Source organism: Cricetulus griseus, chromosome 3, assembly GCF_003668045.3.
Source record: "Cricetulus griseus strain 17A/GY chromosome 3, alternate assembly CriGri-PICRH-1.0, whole genome shotgun sequence".
Classification (NCBI taxonomy): domain Eukaryota; kingdom Metazoa; phylum Chordata; class Mammalia; order Rodentia; family Cricetidae; genus Cricetulus; species Cricetulus griseus.
The window spans coordinates 223052466-223078318 of record NC_048596.1 but is presented as its reverse complement, the minus strand read 5'-3'; the positions used below and the strand labels follow the sequence as shown (position 1 = coordinate 223078318).

The following is a 25853-nucleotide window of genomic DNA, read 5'->3' as shown; positions in this document are numbered from 1 at the left end:
ATTGCCCAAAGGCATTCATGGAGATTACAATGTAGGGCTGGCTGATTTCTAACACTGTGGGTTTTTTTTGTTTTGTGTTGTTTGCTTTTTCTTTTTAAATCACATGCTGTTTAAGATGGCACAAATTGGAGAGGCAGGAGGAACCAATGGAGGGGTAAAAGAATTGACTTCTGCGAACTCCTCAATCGCAGGAGGCATAAAACCTTGATGTCTATACTTTGGAGACCCGGAAGAAGCATGGTAGTAAACTGGAGAGTACTTATGTAAGCTATTGAAAGCACACAGTGTGTCACCAATTTTTACAATCTCTAAGAAGTTACAATTAAAATGGGGCCGAAGGAAAAGGCTGGTTCTGGCAGCTCAATCCCAGGCTTCAGGGAACCAACAGGATGCCTGGACAAGGAAACCTAATCTGGGAAAACCCAACTCTTAAAAAGGAAAAACCCTGGGTCCCCAAGGCCTCTTGGGAAGCACTGGAATTGAGCAGGGCAACCAAGACACGCCCACTATGGCAGGTAGCCCCGCCCCTAGCGTCCAGCCCCGCCCCTGCCGCCGCGCCAGCGGTGACCATGGCAACGCGGTGGCGGTCGTCCAACGGTTGGGGCCAGGTCTGGGGGCGGGTCTGGGAGGAGCTGAGAGCGGGTGTCACATGACTCGTGGGCGGAACTTGTGCGGGGACGACCAAAGCGTGTCCCAAGCCTCTGCCGCCTAGGCCGGAGTCGTGAGGAACGGAGCGAAAGCAGCTGTGAGGCCGCCGGCCCTCGCCGGGTGTCCTGAGCCGTCGCCATGGGCAGTGAGTGTGGTGGCCAGAGCGGGAACCTCAAGGGTCGCGGGTCCCTCAGGGCTGTGGGCTGTGGAGCCGCTTACCCCTTGGGGTCGTCACAGCGGCCGAGGATGCGCAGGCCTCGCCGGGGTCGCCGCGGATGGCACGAGCTGGGGGCCTCCGCCAAGGCGCCTCCGGTCAGCGAGGCCTTGCCCGGCGGGTCACAGGGACCCAGAGGTCCCGGTTTGCGCCCCTTAAGCGGCTAGGAGCGTGGATGGCGCCGACAGGCCATTGGCTGAGGGGGCGGGGAGTTAGGACACTCCTTAGCTTGGACCACTTGTGATTTTTCTGGATCTTGGGAAGCTCTCTCTCTCTCTCTTTTTTTTTTTTTTAAATTCCCGAATCACGCTTCCTTGGCGTGTTGCGATGAATACGTCTCCCTCATTTTTTTTTTTTTTAATGTGATTCATAGCATGTGTTTTAGAGGAGGAAAGGCGTATGATCGGTAGCTCAGCATTTTCTTTGAAATATTCGTCCCAGTCATTCTGTAGTGTTCATTGAAAACTCTAAGTTGGTGCTCGCCGTAGGGACGAGGCCTCGTATTATGGGAATCCTTCAAGGGCCCTGCCCCAAACATTCATTCTCTTGTGTTTTCACATAAATACTTAACCTAGCAGTTCACATGTTTGTATAAAGGGATACCTAACTGCAGGTCCAAGCGATGCACCCAATTGACCAACTGGTAGACTTTTGGAAAGGAAATATAACAGACCCTTGGCCTTGAATTACAAATGAATGGAATTCTCAGGATAGGCAATACTTGGCGGCAAGCAACAGCATCGTTTAAACCTGAACATCAGTACAGTAAATCATAAAGTGCCAAGAAATCTCGGAGGGTCACTTGAGAAGGAAAAGGAATAAGGATATAACCAGGGGAGTTTCCTGGTGTGACCCAAAGTTGTTTTTTTTTTTTTATTACAGGTGAATGTTTTCAGAATTTATATTTACTTTCTGAATAGTCCAAACCTGTACTTAGGTAACAAACATGACAATTATAAATTCTCACCTACATCAGTGACTTCCACCTTTGTGAGTCCAGCGGGACTTAGGAGATAGGGCTATTGGTGTATCTTACTTTATTTTACTTCAGAAGTAGCATGGGAAAGCAGTAGTTTCCAATGAAAAGTAATTACCATTGTCGGAGGTGATTCTTGTGTGTAAATATTTTGGTTAGGTTCCTTGGAGAATGACCACGCTGTGAATGTGGCTAACTGAAATGAAGTAGAGTTTCTAGGCTTTAAAAAGTTGCCTGTAGGAAGTGATCCTGACTTTGTGGGGTTGTTTTTTGCTTGTTTTTTGTTTTTTTGCTTAGTGAACGTTGCTGTCTTTAAGCTGTTTAAATCAGTACTTCAGGTTAAGCTCATTTCCTACTGTATCATCCCTGGGAAAGGCTCCCTCTGTGCATTCTTGAAGTAAACTGCCTTTGCTCATTTTTCATAGTGGTGATCTGAATATTTCCTGTTGTTTATATATACATGAGGATTGGGTTTAAGCACAAAGAAGCACAGTCATGGTTCATTACTTACTTTCCTTCATTATTTACTCACTAGCCATTTGGTTGTTTTATCTCTTGCAGACCTACTCCTTTGAACTTGAGAACATCATGATTATTTAATTTGGGTGGATGGGATAAACAGCTGTTAAAGAAACTTTGTTTTTCAAACCGTTCAAAGATACATTTTTAAACTTGGTAATTTTTTTTTTACAGTCAAGTTTTTAGAAGTTATCAAACCTTTCTGTGCAGTTCTACCAGAAATTCAGAAGCCCGAAAGGAAAGTAAGTATAATATTTTAGTAATTAGCAGGTAATAAAGTGAATTACTCAGCCAAACCACTAAAGTTTATTTGTTGACCCCAACCATTTCTGGTTGTAAGTGGAAAAATGTTGTTTCTCTTGCAAACAACTATAGGGAATTGATTCTCTTCTCTCACCATCTGGACAGGGGAGATAGGATTGGACCTGGAATGGGCTTTTAAAATCTCAAAGCCCTCTCCCAGTGATGCAACTCTTCCAACAAGGCCACACCCCATAACCCTTCCCAAAACAGTTCTACCAACTAGGGACTAAGCTTTCATATATATGAGCCTATAGGGCTGGTCTCATTGAAAACATCACAAGTATCTGGCTGGCTCTGGTATAGACCTTTTTATTCTATCAAAAATGTTGCTCTAAGTTAGGATGTTTCCAACTCAAGTGCTCCTTGGCCTGCGTGTTAAGATACGATACTCTCCTGGCCATGTTGGTACTTTATAATTTCTTTAGTGTAGGATTGTATATTGCTAGTTAATGATATGATCTGCTGGGTAGGTTTTGATGAGTACCAACTGTTTTACATAATAAATTACAATTGTGTAAGTATAAACCTACCATATTTTGATTTCTTGTTTTGAAAGAAATATCAGGTATGTGTTTAGAAGGTATCATACCTAAATCACATTGTTCTTCAATCATTGAGCATATTTGGAAGTGAGATATTTAAAAATCCAGAAATATTAATTTCAAATTTTCCAACTTTCAGACTATCCTCTTTCATGCTTTTAGTTCTTAGGAAATTAATAACAAAATAGGGACATAGAGATTGATAAAGCTTTTGTTGGACTTACTGTTTTATTTAGAAGTACTTTTAATTTTTAATGATTTGAGATGGTAGAGATAGCTACTCAGTTTTACTTTAGGCATACCAAAGTGTAACTTTTCATAGTTTATGAATATCCTAGGATTCCTGTGTAAAGTTCAGTATTTCATGCAGTTTCCTTTCTGACTGAAATGTGCATTAGATCTGCTTAACCTTGCCTCCTCTTCAGTTATTTTCCCTTATACAGAATACATGAAGCATGTTTTTTGTTTTGTTTTGTTTTGAGACAGGGTTTCTCTGTGTAGTCTTAGTCCTGGCTGTCCTGGAACTTATTCTGTAGACCAGGCTGACCTTAAACTCATAGAGATCCATCTGCCAGCCTCTGCTTCCCGAGTGCTGGGATTAAAGCCATGTACCACCTCTACGTTTATGTTTAAATTATCTTCTTTTTTTTTTTTTTTTGTGGCAGCACATGGGTTCTAATTGGAGATAAAGACCTAACTATTACAAGCTATAGTCAAATCTTTCTAATTTAATAAATACCAAATGGATCAAAAACCTTAATTTAACACTAGGAACTCTGAATTGTGAGAAGAAAGAGTAGAGAAAGCATCTTAAGATACAGGCATACGTAGAGACTTTCTGGATGGGACTCCGGTCACTCAGAAGATAATGTCAACAGCTGACATGGAATTTTCATGAAATTAAAAGTTTCTGCACAGCAAAGGAAAAAGCATGCAGAGACAGCATACTGAATGGGAAAGTTCCTCACTGGCTGTACAGCTGACTGAGGATTAACATCTAGAATATACAAAGAACACAGAACACTGCCAAATAATACCCTTCTTTCGGAAAAGAAGAGACTTAGGTTTGAGATGTTTGGCTGTTTATCTTAGCTGGAACAAGCTAGGGTGTATAAAAAATAGGAGCATGCCCAATGGGGGAATGGTAATGGTGCCTTAATTTGTTTTTCTTGGTTTTGATTGATCATTAATTTTTGCTTCTGTTGTACAGATTCAGTTTAGAGAGAAAGTATTATGGACTGCTATAACACTCTTCATTTTCTTAGTGTGCTGTCAGGTATGTACCAAATTGAATATATGTTTGTATTTAAGGTCTTGATTAGTAAGAATTAGAAAAACTGATAATATGTCAAGTGCTGCTTTTTTGGTAAGATTTATTTTTATTCGTGTGTGTGTGTGTGTGTGTGTGTGTGTGTGTGTGTGTGTGTGTGAGAGAGAGAGAGAGAGAGAGAGAGAGAGAGAGAGAAAGAGAGAGAGAGATGTGTACAGTTGTCCATGGAGGCCAAAATTGGGTGTCAGATCCTCTACAACTGGTATTACAGGTAGTTGTGAGCTACCAGTGTTGGTTCTAAGAATTAAAATCCCCTGGAAAGGAATCAGGGACTCCTAGCTTTTTTTTTGTTTGTTTTTTTGTTTTTTTTGAGCCATCTCTTCAGCTCTGAGTTCTGCCATTTTTATTTCTTTGTGATTTGGGGATCAAATCCAGAGCCTTGTGCTGTATGACTGAGTTGCATTATAAGCTGGGCATTATTATTGTTATTACTTTGTGTTTTGGGTTTTTTTGAGATAGGTTTTCTCTGTCTACAGTGTTTCAAAGTTGTTCTGAAACTTGCTTTGTAGACCAGGCTGGCCTCAAACTCAGATCTACCTGCCTCTGCCTCCCAAGTGCTGGGGTTAAAGGCAGGCACTACCACTGCCCAACATCAGTACTATTATTCTTGAGAGGGGTTTCACTATATATCTGGTTAGAATTCACTATGTAAACCAGGCTGGCCTAGAACCCACAGAGATCTTCCTGCTTCTGCCTCCTGAGTGCTGGGATTAAAGGCATGTGCCACCATGCCCTTTGTATTTTCTTGAGTAATGATTGATATGGAGGGCCCAGGACATTATGGGTGGTACACCCAGAAGCAGGTGCTCCTGGATGGGCATAAGAAAACAGAATAAGCCAATATCAAGCTCCAAGGGCTCTGCTTCAGTTCCTGTCTGAGTTCCTGCTCTGACTTCTCCAGATGATGAGATAAATCCTGTCTTCCCCAATTTGATTTTGGGCTTGGTGTTTTTTTCACAGCAATAGACACCCTAACTAACACAGGGAATATGAGTTATTAATGCCATAGATGGATAGAAAGAGAGACAATAGCACAATGTGGGCTGTAAGGAGATTTGAGGCCCCAACATCAGAGACAGCATGGTGGGGTCTCTGAAGAAAGGAGACATCCCACATGGCAGAAATGTGGGTCTCTTCTTATACATTTCTGAGGATGGAGGAGGTTTTACAGCTTGAGCCTACATTCAGGCTCTTTTATTCCCAAGCAGGAGGCAGGGAAGAGGGTAAGGAGCAAGATGTGTGGCTATCAGTGCTCACTTTGATGTAAATTTACTTCTCAGGCTAGAAAGGTGTTGGCACCTGGAAGTCTGTTATCTAGGGACTCAAATGTCTCAGCAGGATGGATGCCTGTTGGTATCCATGACAGGGGAAAGCTGCTGGATACATTGTGTTTGGATCAGCAGCTGGATTCTGACATTACATTTTACACTGATCAGTTAGGAAAAGTCCTGCAGCTTTGTTCTTTATTGAGAAGGACCAACTCTATGTCCTTTGTATTTCCATAGAAACATCTAGAATCATTATGTGTATTTTTGTAAGAAAGTCCATTGGGGATATATGTATATGCTGTTTTGACTTTTTAGGTCATTTTATGAGAATTTTTAGGTTGATTTATAAGTTATCATCTTGAAAATACTGAGTCTTCTAATAATAGGGTTTAGCAAACTTTAACCTGTAAAAGTACAAATAGTGAAGTTTTGGGTTTTAAATCATTACCCAGATCCCAAGAAGGAAACATAAATAAAAGACTGACTTCCAGGCCTAGTGTTTTTGGCCAGTGATCTTAGCTACCCTGGAGGCTGAGGGTCTTAGACAGCCTGGACATCTTAGAGAGACCTGTCTGTAAAGTTAAATGATAACAAAACATAAAAACACTCCCTCCTGATTCCTTAGGGTGCTTGTCTACCTTATATAAGGTAGACATGTTCAGTATCCCATCACAAAAAGTATCCTTTCTCCCAACATTTTTTTACTAGAAACCAGTGCTGTTTCTCAGGAATGTCTCATGCTGTGGCACATTTATGCCTTTGTGTTACCTAGTTTCCCTGTGTTTATATAATTGCTAAGTGGCTGCTTTTTGTCTTTCTCACGTTTGGGCAGATCTGCCCAGTGTGGGTGATTTCAACTGAACATAAAACAAGTTCTAGCCAGTTTCCTCTAGCTTGAGGGAATGGTGGGAGGTGAGATAAGCTGAGATCATTCCATTAGATGCTTCCAGGACTCTGCTTGATTTTTTTTTTTTTTTTCTGTCTTGAGCACTTCTTACCACCTTGCTTTGGAGGTCTATATTCCATTCCAAGTTCTGGTCATTCCTCAGGTCTCAAATTTAGCATAGCCCCATAACAATTCCATCCTAGAAACTCACTCTCATCGATCAGCTCCCCCCCCCCAGCTGCTGTTTCTATTTCCTTTTTTTTGTTGTTGTTTTGTTTTTTTGAGACAGGATTTCTCTGTGGCTTTGGAGGCTGTCCTGGAACTAGCTCTTGTAGACCCAGGCTGGTCTTGAACTCAAAGAGATACGCCTACCTCTGCCTCCCAAGTGCTGACTAAAGGCATGCTCCACCACTGCCCGGCTTCTATGTCGTCTTAATGAAAATGAAGAATAAAGGTATCTGTAGTTTCCTTTTCTCCACATTTGGAATGTTAGTGGCATTCTGGGGATTGTTAACTTCAAATGGTAATAGGTAGGCAGCTGTCTACTGATCTTCAGTGCGATGCACCATGGCTGTTAGTGCTTTGAATCTGTCACTTTTTTCTTGTTTAGTGGCTATATTAGCCACTCTGTGACAACACAAATGAAAGAAGCAACTTAAGAAAGAAACTTAACGGTTTTGTGTGGCTCACAGCTTGAGGGTTGATCCCTGTGGCAGAAAGGTGGCTAGTGACATTGTGACTGCTGTCAGGAAGCAGAGAGAGCATGACCCCGTGACCCAACCTATGGGGTAGTTCTCCCACTTTCAGGAGGGCTCTTCCTCAGTTAAACACCTCTGAAAATACTGTGGTAGAAGTATTCACACTGGTGTCTTAGGTGATTGTTAATCCTACCAAGTTAGTTAACAGTCAGCCTAACTTTTTTTTTTTTTGTTTTTCGAGACAGGGTTTCTCTGTATTGCTTTGGAGGTTGTCCTGGAACTCACTCTGTAGACCAAGCTAGCCTCAGAACTCAGAGAGATCTGCCTGCCTCTGCCTCCCAAGTGCTGGGATCAAAGTCATATGCCACCAACGCCCGGCCAGTCAGGCTAACTTAACAGCTGCTTTGGAGATGTTTTCCTTTTCCTATAGCTTTTTACAATTTGGATTAGCATTTATTCTTATATATGTTTGTGTTTTGTTATGTGTCAGGGGGGAAAATTCTGTAATGTAACTGCAAGTTGCCATCTTGTTCATTTTTGGCACTGGGGGTGAACCCTGGCCCTTAGCATGCTAGGCAGATACTGAGCCCCATTCCAGGCCTCTAGGTTGCAGTCCCATCCCAGACGTGCATTCTTTTAGCTTTGGCTTTCCACTGCTTTTGAAAATTTCTAGTGTTCATTTTTCTGTATCTCCATATGGTTAGTTTAGTTCAGGTTTCCATTAGGATGTGGAGTGTTTGGGTTTTCCAAAGTACTGTATTATATTAGTATTTTGTAGGCTTTGATAAAAGAAAGACTTTACAGAAAAAAAAATAAACTTAGCAATTTATTTGAACGTTTAAGGACTCTGTCTGACAGCACCAGAGGGTTCTGTTCCAGTGGACTTAGATGGTGACTGTCTCTGTAGTGCTAGTGGATTCCTACACAGTGACTTCTTTACTCCTCACTTGTCACAGATACAGGGTGCACACAAACCAGCCGTGCCTTCTGCACTACCAGTTCTGTCACCTAGCTTAATAAGAGTTCAAATATTCCAGAGATTCAGTTGCTTGAAATTTGTAGTGGCATATTTTGGAGCTTAAAAACATTTTAAATTGTTTTACAGTTTTTGCTTTTGCTTTTTGTGTGTGCATAGGTATAGAGATCTAAGACTTCCTGCTTCGCTAGATAGCCTGTCAACAGATCACAGCCATCTTCTTGTCTGCCCCCTCCATGCCTACCTTGTGGTTACAGATGTTTACTGACACACAGTTCTTTTCATGTTGTCCTGGGAACCTTAACTCAGGTCCTCATGCTTGTGTGGAAAACACTTTTAACAACTGAGCTATCTCCTCACTCACTGTAGAGTTTGAAATTAGCAATGTAAATTTCTTTGTGCCTGAACCTGTACTTTTGAGAAAGGTATATATCGTGTTTGAGAAGGTTTCATTAAATGCTGTGTCTTATATGTGAGTTGGCATGGAGGTATAGCCCAGTGATAAAGAGCTTGCCTGACATGTAGAAGGCCTGGGTTCCTGCCCAGTATGGTTAGGATATTCAACAAGGGCTCTGTCATGGGCAATAATTGAAAAAGTTAAGGTTTCTCCCTTCTTCCCGCCTTTTCCCCTTCCTCTCTTCCTCCCTCCCCCATCCCCCTGCTGTTGTTTGTAGCAATCCTCCTGCCATAGTCTTCTCAGTGTTGTGATTACTGGTGTGATCCACCATGTGTAGTTTAGGGCTTTGGTTTATTTCTGGATTAAAAGTTAATGTGTCTCTGTGTGTGTTTGATTGCTCCAAATTCAGGGCTATCCTGGGCTACATTTTGAGTTGCAGATCAGCCTGCATCACAGAGTGAATCCTTGCCAAAACAACTGGTTGGAAGATGATACCTTAGATAGAAAATTTGATGATTTCTGAAAAAAATAAGGAAGAAAAATCAATCATAACCTTACCTCTTAGATATATCAGTATTTAATACATAAAAGGATGTTTTTCCAGTATTATTTTTCTGTATGTATTCTTAGTTTTGAACTTATACTATATACAATTTTGAATTTTAGTTTTTATTCCAGAATTTCTTAATATAAGTACTACTGAATTTTAGGTAACATCTTCCTTGTTTGGTGGGTGCTGTTCCTGGGTATAAATGTTGGCTTATCAGGTGCCAATATTACCTTCCTTTACCAAGTTGTGACAATCAAATATGTTAGCAGCTACTTTAAATGCTATCCTGAAGGGAAAATCATGGCTGATTGAGAACTGACATTTTATTCTTAGCTTGAGGAAGCATTTATGTTACAATATGATTACAATTTCATAGGCATCATTCTTAGTGGCTGCATACTATATACATCTTCTTGGGTCTTAAATCAAGGTTGTGGTCACTCTAGTTGGTGAATACTCTCAGTTTACAAAGTTGCTCCATGCCTTGGCAAATACATGTGTTAATCTGTTAGGAGTATTTTTTTCAAATTGTGGTAGAAAAAAAACAAAAGACAAAATTGATCTTCTTTGCTACTTTTAGATATATAGCAGTGTTAGGGGTACTCCTCTGCACTTAGAGGAATATTTACTAAGTAATAATCTCAGGTGTTTGTTAGAGAACTTTAAGCTTGTTTTGTTAGAAATCACAAGAAATAGCTAATAGGCATTGTAGGCCAAGCAAGTGCATTTTAAATTAAGAGTGCCCTTATTGTTTCATGAAGTGTTTTATATGGTGTTTCAGATTCCGCTGTTTGGGATCATGTCATCGGATTCTGCAGATCCCTTCTACTGGATGAGAGTTATTCTTGCATCCAACAGAGGTATGCACTTCTGACCTCCATCCTGCTATCGTCAAGCAGCTGTTTTGTGGTTTTATATGGGGAGCCAGAACAGAAACCCATTGCTTAGGAGGAGAAACCAGCTTGTAATAGTGACAACACTGGATTTATTGTATGTGGTGCTTGTGATGTGTGTGTTTTTGTGGGTGTGTGGTCACATACGTGTGTGTGTGTGTGTGTGTGTGTGTGTGTGTGTGTGTGCAGTGAAGGTCAGAGGTTGATAAGTGTCTTCCTTGATCACTTTCTACTGTATATATTTTTGGATAGTGTCTCACTATGTAACCCTGGCTGGTCTGGAACTCTCAGGTATCCTCCTGCCTCTGTCTTCCAAGTGCTGGGATTAAAGGTATGTTCTGTCATATCTGACTTACTTTATATGTTGCCAATTCTGGTGGTCTAGTTAGCTAGTTTACTCTAGACAACCCATGTCTGTATCCTGAGAGCTTGGATTACAGGTGGGCCATCACACCAGCTTGGTGTTTATGTGGGTGCTGGAGATCTGAACTCTGTACCTCAAGCTTGTGCCATAAACTCTTTACCCACTGTGTCATCTCCTCAACCCTACTCTAGGGGTTTTCCCATATTAAAATCCCATGGTTTGCAGTGTTGGGGAGGTGATGCACTGGACCATGAGGCCTCTTAAATTTCAGAAATGGTACTGTTTGCTTGGGGGAAATAACTGAACAGATGGCAGGTTTGTTGGTAGTTTAGATTATAGGAGTAATATTGGTTCATTAACTTATTGAAAGTGGTGTGTGTGTGTGTGTGTGTGTGTGTGTGTGTGTGTTTATGCTCACACACATCACAATGAGCATGTGGAGGTCAGAGGACAACTTTGTGGAGCTTATCTCTCCTACCTTTACATGGGTTGCAGAGATTGAACTCAGGTTACCAGGCTTACCACAAAGCCTTTAATCATTGAGCTAAATCACCAGCACCACCCTCTCCCTTTTTCTCCCCCAAATTCATTATCAGTTTCATATATTCTGGTTACCCTCATCAGCATCCCCACTCCTCATCACTATTAGCCACATTTTTCCATCAAGTCCCATCCCATTTTCCTGTCTCTTTTTCTTCCTTTCGTTTATTTTTATATTTATGGGTATTTTGCCTGTATGTATATCTTTGTACCACATGCATGTGCTAGAGCCCACAGAGGCCAGCACAAGATCCTCTAGAATAGTCGTGAGCTACTATTTGGATACTGGGAATCAGACTGGGGTCCTCCAGAAGAGCAGCACATTTTTTTTTTTTTTTTTTAAGATTTTATTTATTATGTATACAGTGTTCTGTCTGCATGTATGCCTGCAGGCCAGGAGAGGGCACCAGATCTCATTATAGATGGTTGTGAGCCATCATGTGGTTGCTGGGAATTGAACTCAGAACCTCTGGAAGAGCAGTCAGTGCTCTTAGCCTCTGAGCCATCTCTCCAGCCCCAGAAGCCCATATTCTTAATGCTGAGCCTTCTCTCTAGCCCTCTTGTTTTTATTTTTGCTTTGTGACCTAGTGGGCTTAACCAGGGCATGGTTGTGGAGCTGTCCACTGGAACATGAGTAAAACATCAGTGGCTACATCACCGAGGACAAATGTTCAGTGGCTCAGTCTTGTGTAGACTATTTACAAGCTCTGTATCTGCCATGGCTGTAGCATACACACTACAGCATTTCACAGCCTTTCTCCCCATCATTCAGCTCCTACATTCTTTCCGCCTCTTCTTCTGAGATGGTCTCTGAGCATGGGGATGGTGGTGTTCACTTGTTTTCAGCACAGTGTTCACTTGTTTTCAGCACATTGGCTGAATATGTTAGGCAAATAATCTACCTACACCCCACCTCTGTTTACTTTTTTTTTTTTTTAATTTTATGTTGCAGGTAATTAAATACTAGGTCCTTACATGCTAGATGACACTCTACCACAAAGCTATATTATATTGCAACACTTAAAACTAAAAATGTATTTGTGTATGTGTGTGTATGTGCACTTGCATGTCATAGTGTGTATTTACAGGTCGGAGAACAACTTTCAGGAGTCAGTTTTCTCCTTCCATCATGTGGATCCTGGGAGATGCACTCAGGTTGTTGGGCTTGGTGGCAGGTGCCTTTGCTAACTTAAGTCATCTTGCTGGCCCTAGCCTCTTAATTTTTTTTTTTTTTTTTTTGGTTTTTCGAGACAGGGTTTCTCTGTGTAGCTTTGGAGCCTATCCTGGCATTCACTCTGGAGACCAGGCTGGCCTCAAACTCACAGAAATCCACCTGCCTCTGCCTCCCAAGTGCTGGGATTAAAGGTGTGTGCCACCAACGCCTGGCAGCCTCTTAATTTTTACATTGTTTTCCTGCTTTGAAGCTGGAGATTGAACCTAGAGCCTCATGTTCTCTATAACTTAACTGTACCTGTCAGCCACAGAATGTTTTTTTTAAAGGACTTAGTATTTTAAGTTTAGAATTTATAGAAATTAAAATTTTTAAAGTATAGCACTTTTTATCCATTGCATTGTTGCTGATTTGTTAATAAATGGTCTTTTATTAATGTTTAAGGACTCAATGGGAATTTGTTAGTATTTGCACACATTTTATTAAATGTTGTTCAGGACTGGGATGTTTTAAATTGATCTGTATTAGGTACAGAAGTTGTTTACTCATTTTCCTTCCTTTACAGGAACATTGATGGAATTGGGCATTTCCCCAATTGTAACATCTGGTTTGATTATGCAGTTGTTAGCTGGAGCCAAAATCATTGAAGTTGGCGATACACCCAAAGATAGAGCTCTGTTCAATGGAGCCCAGAAACGTGAGCAATAATATAATTAAGGAGCTTTTTCCAAATTTGAGATGTTTGTGGGAAAGATGTTTCCTGTAGTTTTTTGGTTTTGTTGTTTTTTATCTTTGATTGTAAGTATGTACTCCTTTTTTTTGTCAGTATTTGGTATGATCATTACCATTGGGCAAGCCATTGTGTATGTCATGACGGGGATGTACGGGGACCCTGCGGAAATGGGTGCTGGGATCTGTCTCCTTATCATTATACAGGTAAGAAATCCTGTATTTTCACATGCTAATAAAACAGTTTGGTCCCTTTTTTCTAGCAGTTCTTTAGGTGAGTGATATCATTTTCTTCAGAATCATTTTAATTACAATATTATTACTGAAGTGACATACACATTGTGTTAGTTTTAAAAAAAGTATAATAGCTTCATAGTCTGTCACTTAAGAGTTATGGATGCCTCTCCATCATTGTTCTTTGATATGCTTTTTCCACATTCTCATGTCTCTGAAATCCTGATGTATTCTCTCAGTTAACAGTGCATTCCTGCTGTTGCTAGCCAGGTGGCAGCGGTGGGGCATTCAACACCCTTGTGTGGCTGTCTGCTTGATCATAGCTGCCGAGATTAACATTTTAGCTGTTGGTTACTTTATGCACTGTTGGTATAGTAGATGCCTGAGGTTACTTGTTGGCTGAAGTCACTTCAGAAAATCTAGCATGGTGGTACAACCCCCAGTCCAAGTTGTTTGGGAGGCTTCATGGGAGGCAGCCAATTGGACCACCAATTGGAGACAAGCCTGTGCAACATTAAATTGTTATCACTGAAATGAAACATGCTAGTCTACAGAAAGCACAGTAATAACAAGCTAGATGAAAAACAGCTAGGTTGGAAATAACCTAATTGGTTGTAATAGAATATTTTGTTGTAGTTTAACTGGCAGGCTTCAAACTTGGAATCCTCTTGCCTCTACATTTTGAATGCTCAAATTTTAGGTGTGTACTGGGGCATCTAACAGTATTCTTTTCTTGATGGAATACGAAAGTATGATTTTCTAAATAATTTTAGTGTCTGCAAAATACCATATATACTCACATAAAAGTGTTCTTTAGAGGTATTTATTTACTTATCTATCTATCTATCTATCCATCCATCCATCCATCCATATCTATTTATTTGAGACAATGTCATATAGCCTGGACTGGCTTCAAACTAAGTATGCAGTTGAGGATGACCTTGAGTTTCTGTTCCTCCCACCCCTATGTTCCAGGTGCTAGCATTCTCCAAATGCTATACTATTATCTGGTTTATGCAGGGCTACGGATTGAACCTCAAGCTTTGTGCATAGCAGGCAAGCTGCCAGCTTAGCCACATTTCCAGCCCTCCATGGATTTCCAAAATGGGAATTTTAGAATAGAATTTTTAAAGACCAACATAGCTGTGACTATATACAGTGTTTAGAAGATTTTTTTCTTTTTAAAGTTTTAAGTTCATAAAGTATGTCTACTGGGGTCTTGGTTACCATGGAAATTCATTTTATCTGTTGTATGAAATCAGAATTAATTTAGGATTTTTTTCTAATAGTTCAGAAAATATTTTTAAAATAGTCTCAAATGCCAGTATTTGAGAAATATGACTATCTCAGATGTGCATAAATTACCTATTTTCAAAAAAATAAACCTTGTAAGAAGCAGATCAAATAAGAAAGCATTCATTGAGCCTGACCCAGGACAGAGAGTTAGATTGTCAAGTGTCTGTTGACCTGATTAATAAGGATGACCTCTAATGGGTTATAGCTATTTTGTCTGTGTTGTAGGGCAGGATTTTTAATGGATTGTTGGGTCTTTGGTAACTTGCTGAGGCCTAGTGCATTCTCTTCCAGCATAAGATGTGTTTCCCAAGAGAATAATGGTACCTTTATTTCTCCATTTACAAATCACTTGCTTGACATTATAGCCATTGGGAATTGGAGAAGAAAGAGATGCAGAGGATGGGGAGAGAAGAATCCTCTGGACAATGACTTTAGTATCCTTCAGTGCTTAGGGTTTCTTCATATGCTGGTGCAGTGCTGAGGGTGCAACTGATAGGACATCATACTTGTTTTTTTTCTTTAAAGCAGTGGTTCTCAACCTGTGGGTCATGACCCTTTTAGGGGTTGAATCACAGTGGTCAAATATCAGAATTCCTGTATATCAGATACTTAAATTACAACTCAGAACAGTAGCAAACTTGCATTTAGGAAGTAGCAATGAAAATAGTTTTATGGTGGGGTCACCACAACATGAGGAACTGTATTTTATAGTCACAGAATTAGAAAGGTTGAGAGAAGCACTGCTTTTTTTTTTTTTTTTCCCAAGACAGGGTTTCTCCTTGTTAATAGAGTCCTGAAACTCACTTTGTAGACCAGACTAGCTTCGAACTCACAGAGATTCGCCTGCCTCTTCCTCCTGAGTGCTTGGATTAAAGGCGTGCTCCACCATCGCCCTGTTAGAAATCGCCATTGCTTTAAAGCATTTGCTCTATGCAGCAAATAGTTTTATGTTTTTTTTTTGTTGTTGTTGTTTTTGTTTACTTTTGGAGTTGAGGATTGAATCCAGGGCCTTGAAAATGCTAAATATGCACTACTACAGCAATATTCCTTTAGCATAAAGAAGCCTTGGATTTTTTTTTTTTTTTTTTTTAAAGACATTCAGAACTAGTATCAAGTGCTCAGAACATTTTGTACCAGTGCAGTTTCTCTGGTACCTTCCAAAAGCTAGACTTAGTGTCACGGAATGTAGTTTAGCAGCTCTGGGCTGGTTAGGTGAGTTGGCTTTTAGAGCAATCTAAACTATTTTAATGTGTCTTTTGCTCATTCGGAAAACTCATTTCTAAAATGAAATGAGCAAATATGTACTAGCTTGATGACATAAGTTTTGGTATATAAATATCTGTGTTGTGATGAATTCTTTTAGTGTTAATAGATAAAGAAAATGTCATATTTGATTGTTGGTGGGCAGTGACCCATTTGTGTCTTTTCAAGGGATTGCTAACATTGAAAATATGTGGCTACACTGAAGAGCTATGATTGGATCAGTGTGTATTCACCTAGAAACATAGGTTTTTGAAAACTGTTTGCATGCTGTTATGGAAGGTATTTCTCACTTTGTTTTTGTTTCACTCACATAGTGCTGTTTTCACTAATTGATTTTGAAACCTAAATTGGGTCTTGATTGAAATTAAAAACTATATAGAAAGTGTCATTGTGCATGGCACATAGTAAAGGTAAGTATGTTTTGTCAAACTAAGTGGTTGATATCCAGTACAATTCTACACCCATTCAGAGGTTCATAATGTGCATTCCACATGTATACTTGGTCATGGTTTTGTTCTTACTGGGCTTCATGGAAATGCTGCTGTCATTTTCTGCTTCCTCTTCCTCTTTCACAAGCATACATGGTATTTTACTATCTTTTCTCCTATTCTCCAAATTGCACAAACTATTTCTCATTTAGATTTATTTATACTTCCTTACTCTTCTTGGGAAAAAATGAGTCTCAAAGGGTATTCATGAAGTACTCTGTAGGCCATTATTCTGCACAGGGACCTCAGTTATTGAGTCTTTGGACAGGCCATCTGTCTATCAGAACCCTGACTGGCTGATTTGTGAGTAGGCACTCTCCCCTTCAGTGGGCATAGGTTTCTGTATTTGTGACTGGGAGTACTCAACTTGGTCATTACCTAATTGTGCTCAAAATAAAACCCAGCCCTAACTTCTCTCTTGCTTTGTCAAAATGTCAAACTTGATTTTTAGATAGTGAAAAGTTACTATGAGTTATCTTAGGGGTTTGAGAATTAGGCCCTTTTTCCAGTTGTTTGAAGTCAAACTAAAAACTTTAAAAAACAAATTAGACTTTGGATAATCACTGAAATGTCTGTTTAAAAAACAAAAGAAAACAAAACAAAACCAAAAAACCAACTAGTATGTAAGGTAAGCATGCTCAAATGGTATAGTACAGTTTGATGTGTTCATTGACAAGTAAAGTGTGTAATGAGGGTGGGCTGTTTGAGCTGGGAGGAACTGGATAACTTGTTTCTGTAGGGGAGAGTATAGAGTAGGAACCTGTGTGAGGTAGTAAGGCTCACAAGCATGCCTTATTTCTCTCTCAATAAGGCTATTCCAGTAAGGAAGGAGCCACATGACTGAAGCTATGGATTGGTTTTATTGATACGTTTTTATAATGTATCTTCTCCAAGGATAGCCATACGCTAAACTTAGTATGCTTTCATTAAAAAGAAGAGAGAGATGAGTTAGAAAACACAGTGAAATCTTAACTTATCAAATTTATATGCAATCTTTGTCATAATAAGTATAGCATGAATTTTTATATTAGAATTTGTATACATAGTTGTGCTCTAGTTTTTGGTTTATTTTATATGCATTATATTATATAGAAGATATATGTAGTACTAGGGAGCGAAGAATCTCTTAATTTTTATGTAATTTATTTGGCTTTTTACTTACATGAAGGTATTTAGAATATTTTGTTTCTTCCTTTCAAATTCTAAGCTGTGATTATTATTTAGTGTCCCTAACCATGGGCACAATTTAAACATTGTAAAGGGAAACTATCCAACTGGTGTAAATATTACTCTGAGGTGAAATGTTTGCTATATAATGAGGCAGTATTCCTAGTCCTTTGATTTTTAGAATTGGCCCCTGACTAGACAAGAGCAGGCCAGAAGTGCAGACTCCACAGTGGTGAAGAGCAATGCTTAGGTCTGACATTGGGAATGCACAAACTGTGAATAGCCATTCGTCTGCCCCTTCCTGAGTTTATTCTTGCTTCCGCTTACGTGCATTTCTTTCCCCACAGTTGTTTGTTGCTGGTTTGATTGTGCTGCTGTTAGATGAGCTGCTACAGAAGGGTTACGGCTTGGGGTCTGGTATTTCCCTCTTTATTGCCACCAACATCTGTGAGACCATTGTCTGGAAGGCCTTTAGTCCCACTACCATTAACACTGGCAGAGGTACATTGCACAGTGACTGCAACTGCACGAGTTTTGCTGGATGTATGCTGAAAATGAGTCTATAATGCAGCAGCACATGCCTGTAGCCACTCCAGTTTGCTACCCTAGGGGACCACGAATGCTAATTGTTTAAAACTTAATGAGCAGAGATGTGTGAAGTATGCAGTAGTAAGTCCAAAAGAGTGCATTCATTCTAACCTCTGCTCCTTTAAAGTTCCAGTGGTTGCAAACAGTATTACAATTTTGTTGATCTTGCTTAAACCATTGCTGCCAGAGTCATTTACTTCCCCAATTGCAGCTTTCCCGGAGGGACAGAAAGGTAGTGGATTACTGTTTGGCCGTCCTCTGAGAGCACTCATACCCTTGCCTCTCTAACTGGCTTTGTAATAGCACCTAAGGTTTGAAAGATTTCATTCTGTTTTTCCCCATATCCCTTTCCTAACTAGTCAATGTCTAACTTTGATCCCAGCCTTAAGAAAATAGTACTGATAATTTATTAACATTCTTGGTGCAGTCAACTAAAGGCAAGCATGGTAGATAAACATCCCTGCTCTGATTCTGACATTTTTATTCTGCTTTGCTGCTGCTTTTTATTATCCCTAAAAGTACTTCCTTCCTTTCCCTAGAGTAAAGGAGAGGCAAACCTTTATGAATGAAAATTGCACATTTATGTTGAAATTTGCCTCCATGATAGAAATATGTTTAGAACCCACACACATGGCTATGCCATAAAGCATACAACATAGAGTCATAAACTGGTAAATTGACTTTGAGGTTCAAGTTATTTATTTAGACTTTTGAGGCGACTTTGGAAGAGGCATCCACAGTTCATTTTTGTCTTGATTTCTCAGGTACGGAGTTTGAGGGTGCGGTCATAGCTCTATTTCATTTGTTGGCCACCAGGACAGACAAAGTCCGAGCCTTGAGGGAGGCCTTCTATCGGCAGAACCTCCCCAATCTTATGAACCTCATTGCCACAGTTTTCGTGTTTGCTGTTGTCATATATTTTCAGGTAAGTGTAACCTTTTCACTGATGGAACTGCTTATTATTGTAAAAAGAATCCTGTTTGAAAGGATGGTGTCTAACACATTGGTTTTTTTCTTTTTTTTTTTTTTTAAGATTTATTTATTATGTATATGGTGTTCTGCCTACATGCCAGAAGAGGGCACCAGATCAAATTATAGATGGTTTGAGCCACTATGTGGTTGCTGGGAATTGAACTCAGGACCTCTGGAAGAGCAGCTAGTGCTCTTAACCTCTAAGCCATCTCTCCAGCCCCAAGTCAGTTTTTCAAGAACCAGTCAGTCCTAATTTGAAGGTGGAAAATATTCCCTATGAAATAGAAAAATGGGATCTTTGGGGAGGGAACAAATTTTATTGCTGGTTTGTCAACTCTCTGCTATAACCCTTTCCTCACTCTGCACTTTTTGATAGGCAGTTCTTCTTACTCTTGATTTCATTTTTAGGGGTTTCGTGTTGACTTGCCCATTAAGTCGGCCCGGTATCGAGGACAGTACAGTAGCTATCCCATCAAGCTCTTCTACACATCGAATATTCCCATAATTCTCCAGTCTGCCCTAGTTTCAAACTTGTATGTCATTTCCCAGATGCTGTCTGTTCGATTTAGTGGCAACTTCTTAGTAAACTTACTAGGACAGTGGGCCGTGAGTATGTTTGTTTTTATTAAATATTTAAAATTCCTGTTTTATAGTTGTACTTTTAATTGACTGAGATAGATATTGAAGCATTTTGAAATTTATTTACCAGTACCATTTTGTTATTTGGAAAATTTGGTAAATGTTCTAAGGCTAAGATTGGCTAGGTAGTTTTTAATATTATATTATATGGAAAGCATCTTCATATGTCATTTGGATAGCTTTTTAGGCTAAAAATCAAAGTTGCTTTCACAAAAGCGATTTTGTTTTGTAGTCTTTGTTGTTTAGAAACATGGTCTCACTCTATGTAGCCCAGGCTGACTAGGCAGTCTCACCTCAGTGTAGCCTTTGTATAGCCCTGGCTGTCCTGGAACTCGAATTGTAGACCAGGCTGGCCTCACTCACAGAGATCTGTCTGCCTCTACCTTCCTAGTGCTAGGATTAAAGCCTGGCTTGCATGATTGTATTCTTTTATTTTTTTATTTTTATGAGCATTGATGGGTGTTTCATGTGCGTATATGTCTGTATGAGGGTGTCAGATCTTTTAGAGTTACAGTTAGTAAGGGGTCATGTGGGTGCTGGGAATTTAACCAGGGTTCTCTGGAATAGCAGCCAGTATTCTTAACTGCTGAGCCATCTTTCCAACCCTGCAAGATTGTTTTCTTAATACTGCAAAATGCAATGGTCATCCCTAGAGTTGAAAAACATTAGAGATTCTGAATATAATCAGAGATTAATTATAAATTGTATTTCTGTCCTCCAGGTTTGTAGATCTCTATTTTTAAAACTCACTCATACACTCTTTGTGCGTGTCTTACACAAAATAAAGTACATATTTTAAAGGAATGAAAGATGCAAAGTTAACTTCTTAAATTATATAGGCTGATTGGCTGTAGGTGTTTCAGAATATTATGGGCTGGTGAAATGGCTCAGCAGGTAAAGATTTGTGTTGTGTAAGTCTAACACTCTGAGTTTGATCCCCAGATTCCATGAAAAGATGGCAGGAGCAAACCAATTCCACAAAGTTGTCTCTTGACCTGCTCGCTTGCACTGTTTCATGCATATACCAACTGCAGGCATCATCATATATACTCACATAATAATAAAGCTTCTTTTTAAAACAGTTAAAACATTGTCATGACTTTTGAAAAATTTAAATGTATATATTATGGCCATGACAGCTGTAGTCTCAAATTCTCAGGAAGCTAAACCAGCAGATCATTTCAAGAGTTTGGGGTCATCTTGGGCAACATAATGAAACCTCATCTCAAAATGGAAACAAATCTTGAGGTTTATGGTGCAGTTCATTGTATGGCACATGCTTGACATTCAAGGCCCTGGGTTTAATCCTCGGCAACAAACAGAAGCCCTAATATTCTCAACTAGTTAGGTTAACCTTTCTTTTTTTTCTTCTTGTTTGATAGGATGTCAGTGGGGGAGGACCTGCTCGTTCCTACCCTGTCGGAGGTCTTTGTTACTATCTGTCTCCTCCTGAGTCCATGGGTGCCATATTTGAGGATCCTGTCCATGTAGTTGTATATATCATCTTCATGTTGGGATCATGTGCATTCTTTTCTAAGACATGGATAGAAGTGTCTGGTTCCTCAGCCAAAGACGTAAGTATGTGTGGAGTGTTCAATCAGCAGTCAATAGGGCCAAGGTTTCTTTATTCGGATACACCAGCCAAGCGCAGGCCAAAGTGTGCCAAGGCAGCAAGACAGCCAGGCCAGAGCGAGGAGGGGGAGCAGGGAGAAGGGCAAGAAGAAGGGAAGGTCCACGTGTCCGAGGTCCCTTAAGAAGCCTTCCTACATCACCTTAGACTTCCCCTCACCACACCCTCACGGGTGTGTCCTGGCACACCTGTCCGGGCTACTGGGGGCGGGGCTAAAGTGTCTCCCTACAATTCCCCTTTTAGTCTAAAAGAGGATTAAAACTTAATAGTGTAAAACATCCAAAATTAACAATCATAAAGGTGAAATACAAGAAGATACAATAATCTGCTATTGCATATCCTAACTATGTCTATTCCGGCTAAGCCCTAAAGTCATGTGGAAAGGGTGTCCAACTTGAACACCTCCTTCCAATCCCAACTCTAAACAATAAGAAAGTTATTCCTATTAGGAATATTCCTAATAGGCTTACACTACAATAATGGGGAGCAGGGGCTTAGCATCTTCTAAGTTACTTCCTGCTGAAATGGGATGAGGGTAACCCTATGGGGTCCTGTGGAAAAAAATGTTAGCACAAGGAAAGTCTCTATTAGACATCTTGAGACCTCCAGTTCCCTATGTTTAATATAAGTGATACAATGCCAGTGTTGAGGCTCTTACACTTTCAATGTAGAAAGCAACAAAATGTGAAGACTTTAATTTCAAGTTTTTCTTTTCGGCCAGGTGGCTAAGCAGCTTAAAGAGCAGCAGATGGTGATGAGAGGCCACAGAGATACCTCCATGGTCCATGAGCTTAACAGGTAAGCTCACAAGGCCATTTCTTTTTACCTCTAAGGCACATTTGCTTTATTCGGACTCACAGTTGTCTACTCTTCACAAGAGAAGTAAAATTTAACTGAAACTTAATTGTTCTCCACATAAAAATTGGCCCTTTTATAATCTTCTAAATTATTTTTTGAAACTATCATTTTCCCCTTCTCTTCCTCCAGTGTACTCCCCTGACTTGCTGTCTCTCAGGTTCACAGCATCTCACCTTTTTTTCTTGACAGACAGACAGACAGACAGACAGACAGACAGACAGACACACACACACAAATCTCCACTCCTAAATATCTAAGTACAATCTGCTCAGTCTTTATAATGTTACTTGTACACATACATGATTTTAGAGCTGACCATTTGGCATTGGATAACCAATTGGGGCTCTTCCTTGGGGAAAGCTATTTTCTCCTGCTCAGTATTCCTTAGTTACCTAAGGTTGTTTGTTTAGGGTTGGGGCCTCTTTTTTGTTAGCATGTCTACTGGTGTGTTGCCCTTGTTCAGGTTTTGTTTAGGCAGCCTATATAATTTTTAGTTGAAACTGTGTTTTCATTGCTTACCTCAGTGTTAAAATAGTATGTATCAGTAGTTCTCAGTGTTGGCTGGCTGCACATGAGCCACCAGGAGAATACTAAAATACTGGCACCCTCAAACCAGGAAATGGGATCTGTTTCCAGGCATCAGGTCTTTGGTGACAGCTTTATTGGGATAAAATTCATATACCATTCAATATATCCAGTTGAAATATGTAGTTCACACCTTTAATTTGAACATGTGGGAGGCTCAGGATTATTCCAAGTTTGAGGCCAGCCTGGGCTGCTGCCTAGTGAGTATCAAGTCAGTACAACAAAATCCAGTTGTGTATACATTGCTCATTTGTTCAGTAGTTTCTTGAACTGGCACTGTTTTGTTTTTCAAGGTAGGGTTTCTCTGTAGCTTTGGAGCCTATCCTGGAACTTGTCTGTAAACCAGACTGGCCTCAAACTCACAGAGATCCACCTGTCTCTGTTTTCTGAGTGCTGGGATTAAAGGTGTGCATCACCAATGCCTGGCATGTTCCTATCTTAAATGATTTTATGTGTATGAGCATTTTGCGTCTATATATATATAGACTTGGTTTGAAATTTGTTTTTTACCCTACAAGAGGGAACTTAAGGATAGCTGCTTAAGAATATTACATATTTTAGCCAGACATTGGTGGCACATGTCTCTCTGATCTTGAAACTCTGGAAGTGGAGGTAGGATGAGTTCAGGGCCAGCCCTCATTACATGAGATCCAGTTTAAACAAACAAGAATACCCCAAATTTTAGTCAGAAGTAATAGTTTGTTAATATAATCTTAGCACTTGGAAGCTAAAGCAGGTGGATTTCTATGAGTTCTAGGCCAACTCTAATATATATATTATATATACACTAAACATGCAAAATATATGAATTATAGAGTACATATTTTTGCATATGCACACACAAAATATATACTCAATATGTACAGATACAAAATATGTATTCCATTTGTATTTATTAATACTTAAATTTCAGTCTAAAAATCTAATCATCTGTCCTAAAAATTACATCGCAGCTATTAGCATTTTTAAAATTTGGCCATTTAAAATCATTTTCTTAATCGGTCTCCCATATGTTGGGTGTCTCTAGTGAGGTCCTGTTCTGACTAGTTTCTTTGGAGGGAACCATTTCAAGCAAAACTGTACATTGTATTGCTTCTAGCTTTTGTGTTTTCTTTCCTGTCTCCCCCAGTGCCTGATGGAAGTTCTTTTGTCTTTCAGGTACATCCCTACAGCAGCTGCCTTTGGGGGTTTGTGCATTGGTGCCCTGTCAGTGTTAGCAGACTTCCTTGGGGCCATTGGCTCTGGCACTGGGATTCTGCTTGCAGTCACTATTATTTATCAGTATTTTGAAATATTTGTTAAGGAACAGGCTGAAGTTGGAGGGATGGGTGCTTTGTTTTTCTAAATGTTCATATATTTCTTTGCGTGTGTGAAAGGGAAAATATTTTGACATACTGTTTCTGTCAAATAATGCTGGTTCCCCTTTCTCCCCCCAGTTTGTTGTTTTCAGTGCTAATTGTCCCATTTCTAAAATGGGCGCTGAGCTAAGTCTGTGTGCAGCAGTAGTACCAGCTGCCTTAAAACTGAAGTTTACATTATTTGTTGACACTGTCCATCTAGTGTTGCCCATGATGCTGGGAAGCAGTGTATCTGCCTAGCTGTTGGTCAGACAGCAAGATAGTGACATGGATTAGCTTTGCACACAACATTCAGAACACTGAATATTCCCTTGTTTAAAAATAAACGTAGTGCAAATTGCCACTATCCAGTATTTTTGAGCTTCCCTAATGAGTTATGGAGCATTTATATCTAATGTATATTTTAGATAATTTTTATACTTTTTTAACTCATCGTATCCATGTTCTCTACCCTCCCTCACCAGCCCCAACCCCTCTTTATTTGTCCCATCTCCAAACTGCCACTCAGCTTGGATGGGCAAAAATCAAGCACTGAAGTTATTTCTGTCACTGGAAACAATTGCTTCTAATTCCTCTTCTGCTCTTCATTTGTCCCAGTGACAGCTATGAGTGCTGTCCAGCTGTACTGGCTATGCCTTCTACTCCCAACAGTCACTCAATATGATGCCCCATTAGTACTTTTCTCCCTTCCCTAAGTCCCTAAAGCAAGATCCAGTTCTCAAGCAGTGTCTGTAGTTGAGTGGAAGTGAACAATGAATAATAATTCATACTAGGACTGTTATGCATAGCAGGACCCAATTATAAGCCGTAGACAATAAACTTTTATTTAATAAAACTGTTGCAGTTGTGTTGGAAAAATAAAGAGAAGTGTTCTCTAAGATTATTTCTCTAGGTTCAGTGTATTTATATGGAACTCATCCAGATATGCTTAAAGAAGTTAAATGTAATCATACTTCAATTCTAAATTACTAAAGCGCAGTGACAATTGAGGGGACTCATGGCATATTTGGAAAGGGACAGGCAAAGTGTCTCAAAACATACTCTAGTATTTTTAGAGTATATACTTTATTTTTCAAAAAAAAAAAATTACCAAATTTAGTTTTTGGTCCAAGTACAGTTTTCAGTCATCAGTTTTCATAGTAGGAACGGGAGGTAGTACTGACTTAGCTTGGATCAGGAAGTCAGATAACTTAGAGAGGCAAGGCATGAGTGGAGGTCAGGCACCGCAAACACCCCCGGGGTTCTGTGTTTACAAGTGAGTGCACAGATATAGGCAAATAAACAGTTTGTGAGGAGTGAAGACACCCAGACAGCTAGCTCTCTTGTGTCTGACCTCACCTCCGAAGCAGGCCCTCTGAGGTTCATAGGTAATACAGATGGCACTAAGGACAAGTCTAGGAGATAGCTGTCACCACTCAGTTGTACTCCTAAGAGGAAAGAGACACAGGCCAGGAAGAATGGGACAAATCGGTGCCAAAGGCCATTCCCCATTGCACCTGGTCCTAGAGTTGCTCTGTGGAGAGGACGAATGTGTGGAGCCGGTGTCTTCATTTCGAAGGATGGAAGCAACAAGGGGAAATAGAGATCCTGGGAACTCATGGGGAAAAAAGTATCTTTGGAGAAATATCATGCCCATTATTAGAAAACAATTTTTTTGTTTTAAAGGGTTAGAATCACAGGAAAGGCTACTGTAGTATAAAAGAGTAGGTCTTAATTTTCACATTCATTAGGAAAACAGACTTGGTCTATAAAGTTCCAGAATTATTTCCAT

General features: G+C 39.9%; 1 protein-coding gene across 2 annotated transcripts in view; it reads left to right on the top strand.

The window, feature by feature from the left end:
• Nucleotides 1–641: 641 nt before the first annotated feature.
• Nucleotides 642–25853, top strand: part of Sec61a2 (SEC61 translocon subunit alpha 2) — a 31572-nt gene continuing 6360 nt past the window's right edge. Inside the window, exons 1-12 of one of the 2 annotated variants that reach the window (XM_027405176.2) lie at nt 642–793; nt 2532–2599; nt 4413–4478; nt 10089–10167; nt 12841–12972; nt 13102–13211; nt 17800–17953; nt 18805–18965; nt 19421–19618; nt 21034–21225; nt 22003–22079; nt 23883–24965. In XM_027405176.2, coding sequence (XP_027260977.1) covers nt 787–793; nt 2532–2599; nt 4413–4478; nt 10089–10167; nt 12841–12972; nt 13102–13211; nt 17800–17953; nt 18805–18965; nt 19421–19618; nt 21034–21225; nt 22003–22079; nt 23883–24069 — 1431 coding nt within the window. In that variant the 5' untranslated portion in view covers nt 642–786 and the 3' untranslated portion in view covers nt 24070–24965. Of the gene's footprint in view, nt 794–2531; nt 2600–4412; nt 4479–10088; nt 10168–12840; nt 12973–13101; nt 13212–17799; nt 17954–18804; nt 18966–19420; nt 19619–21033; nt 21226–22002; nt 22080–23882; nt 24966–25853 lie in introns of those variants that run through there. The other variant, XM_027405177.2, reaches the window with a different exon arrangement.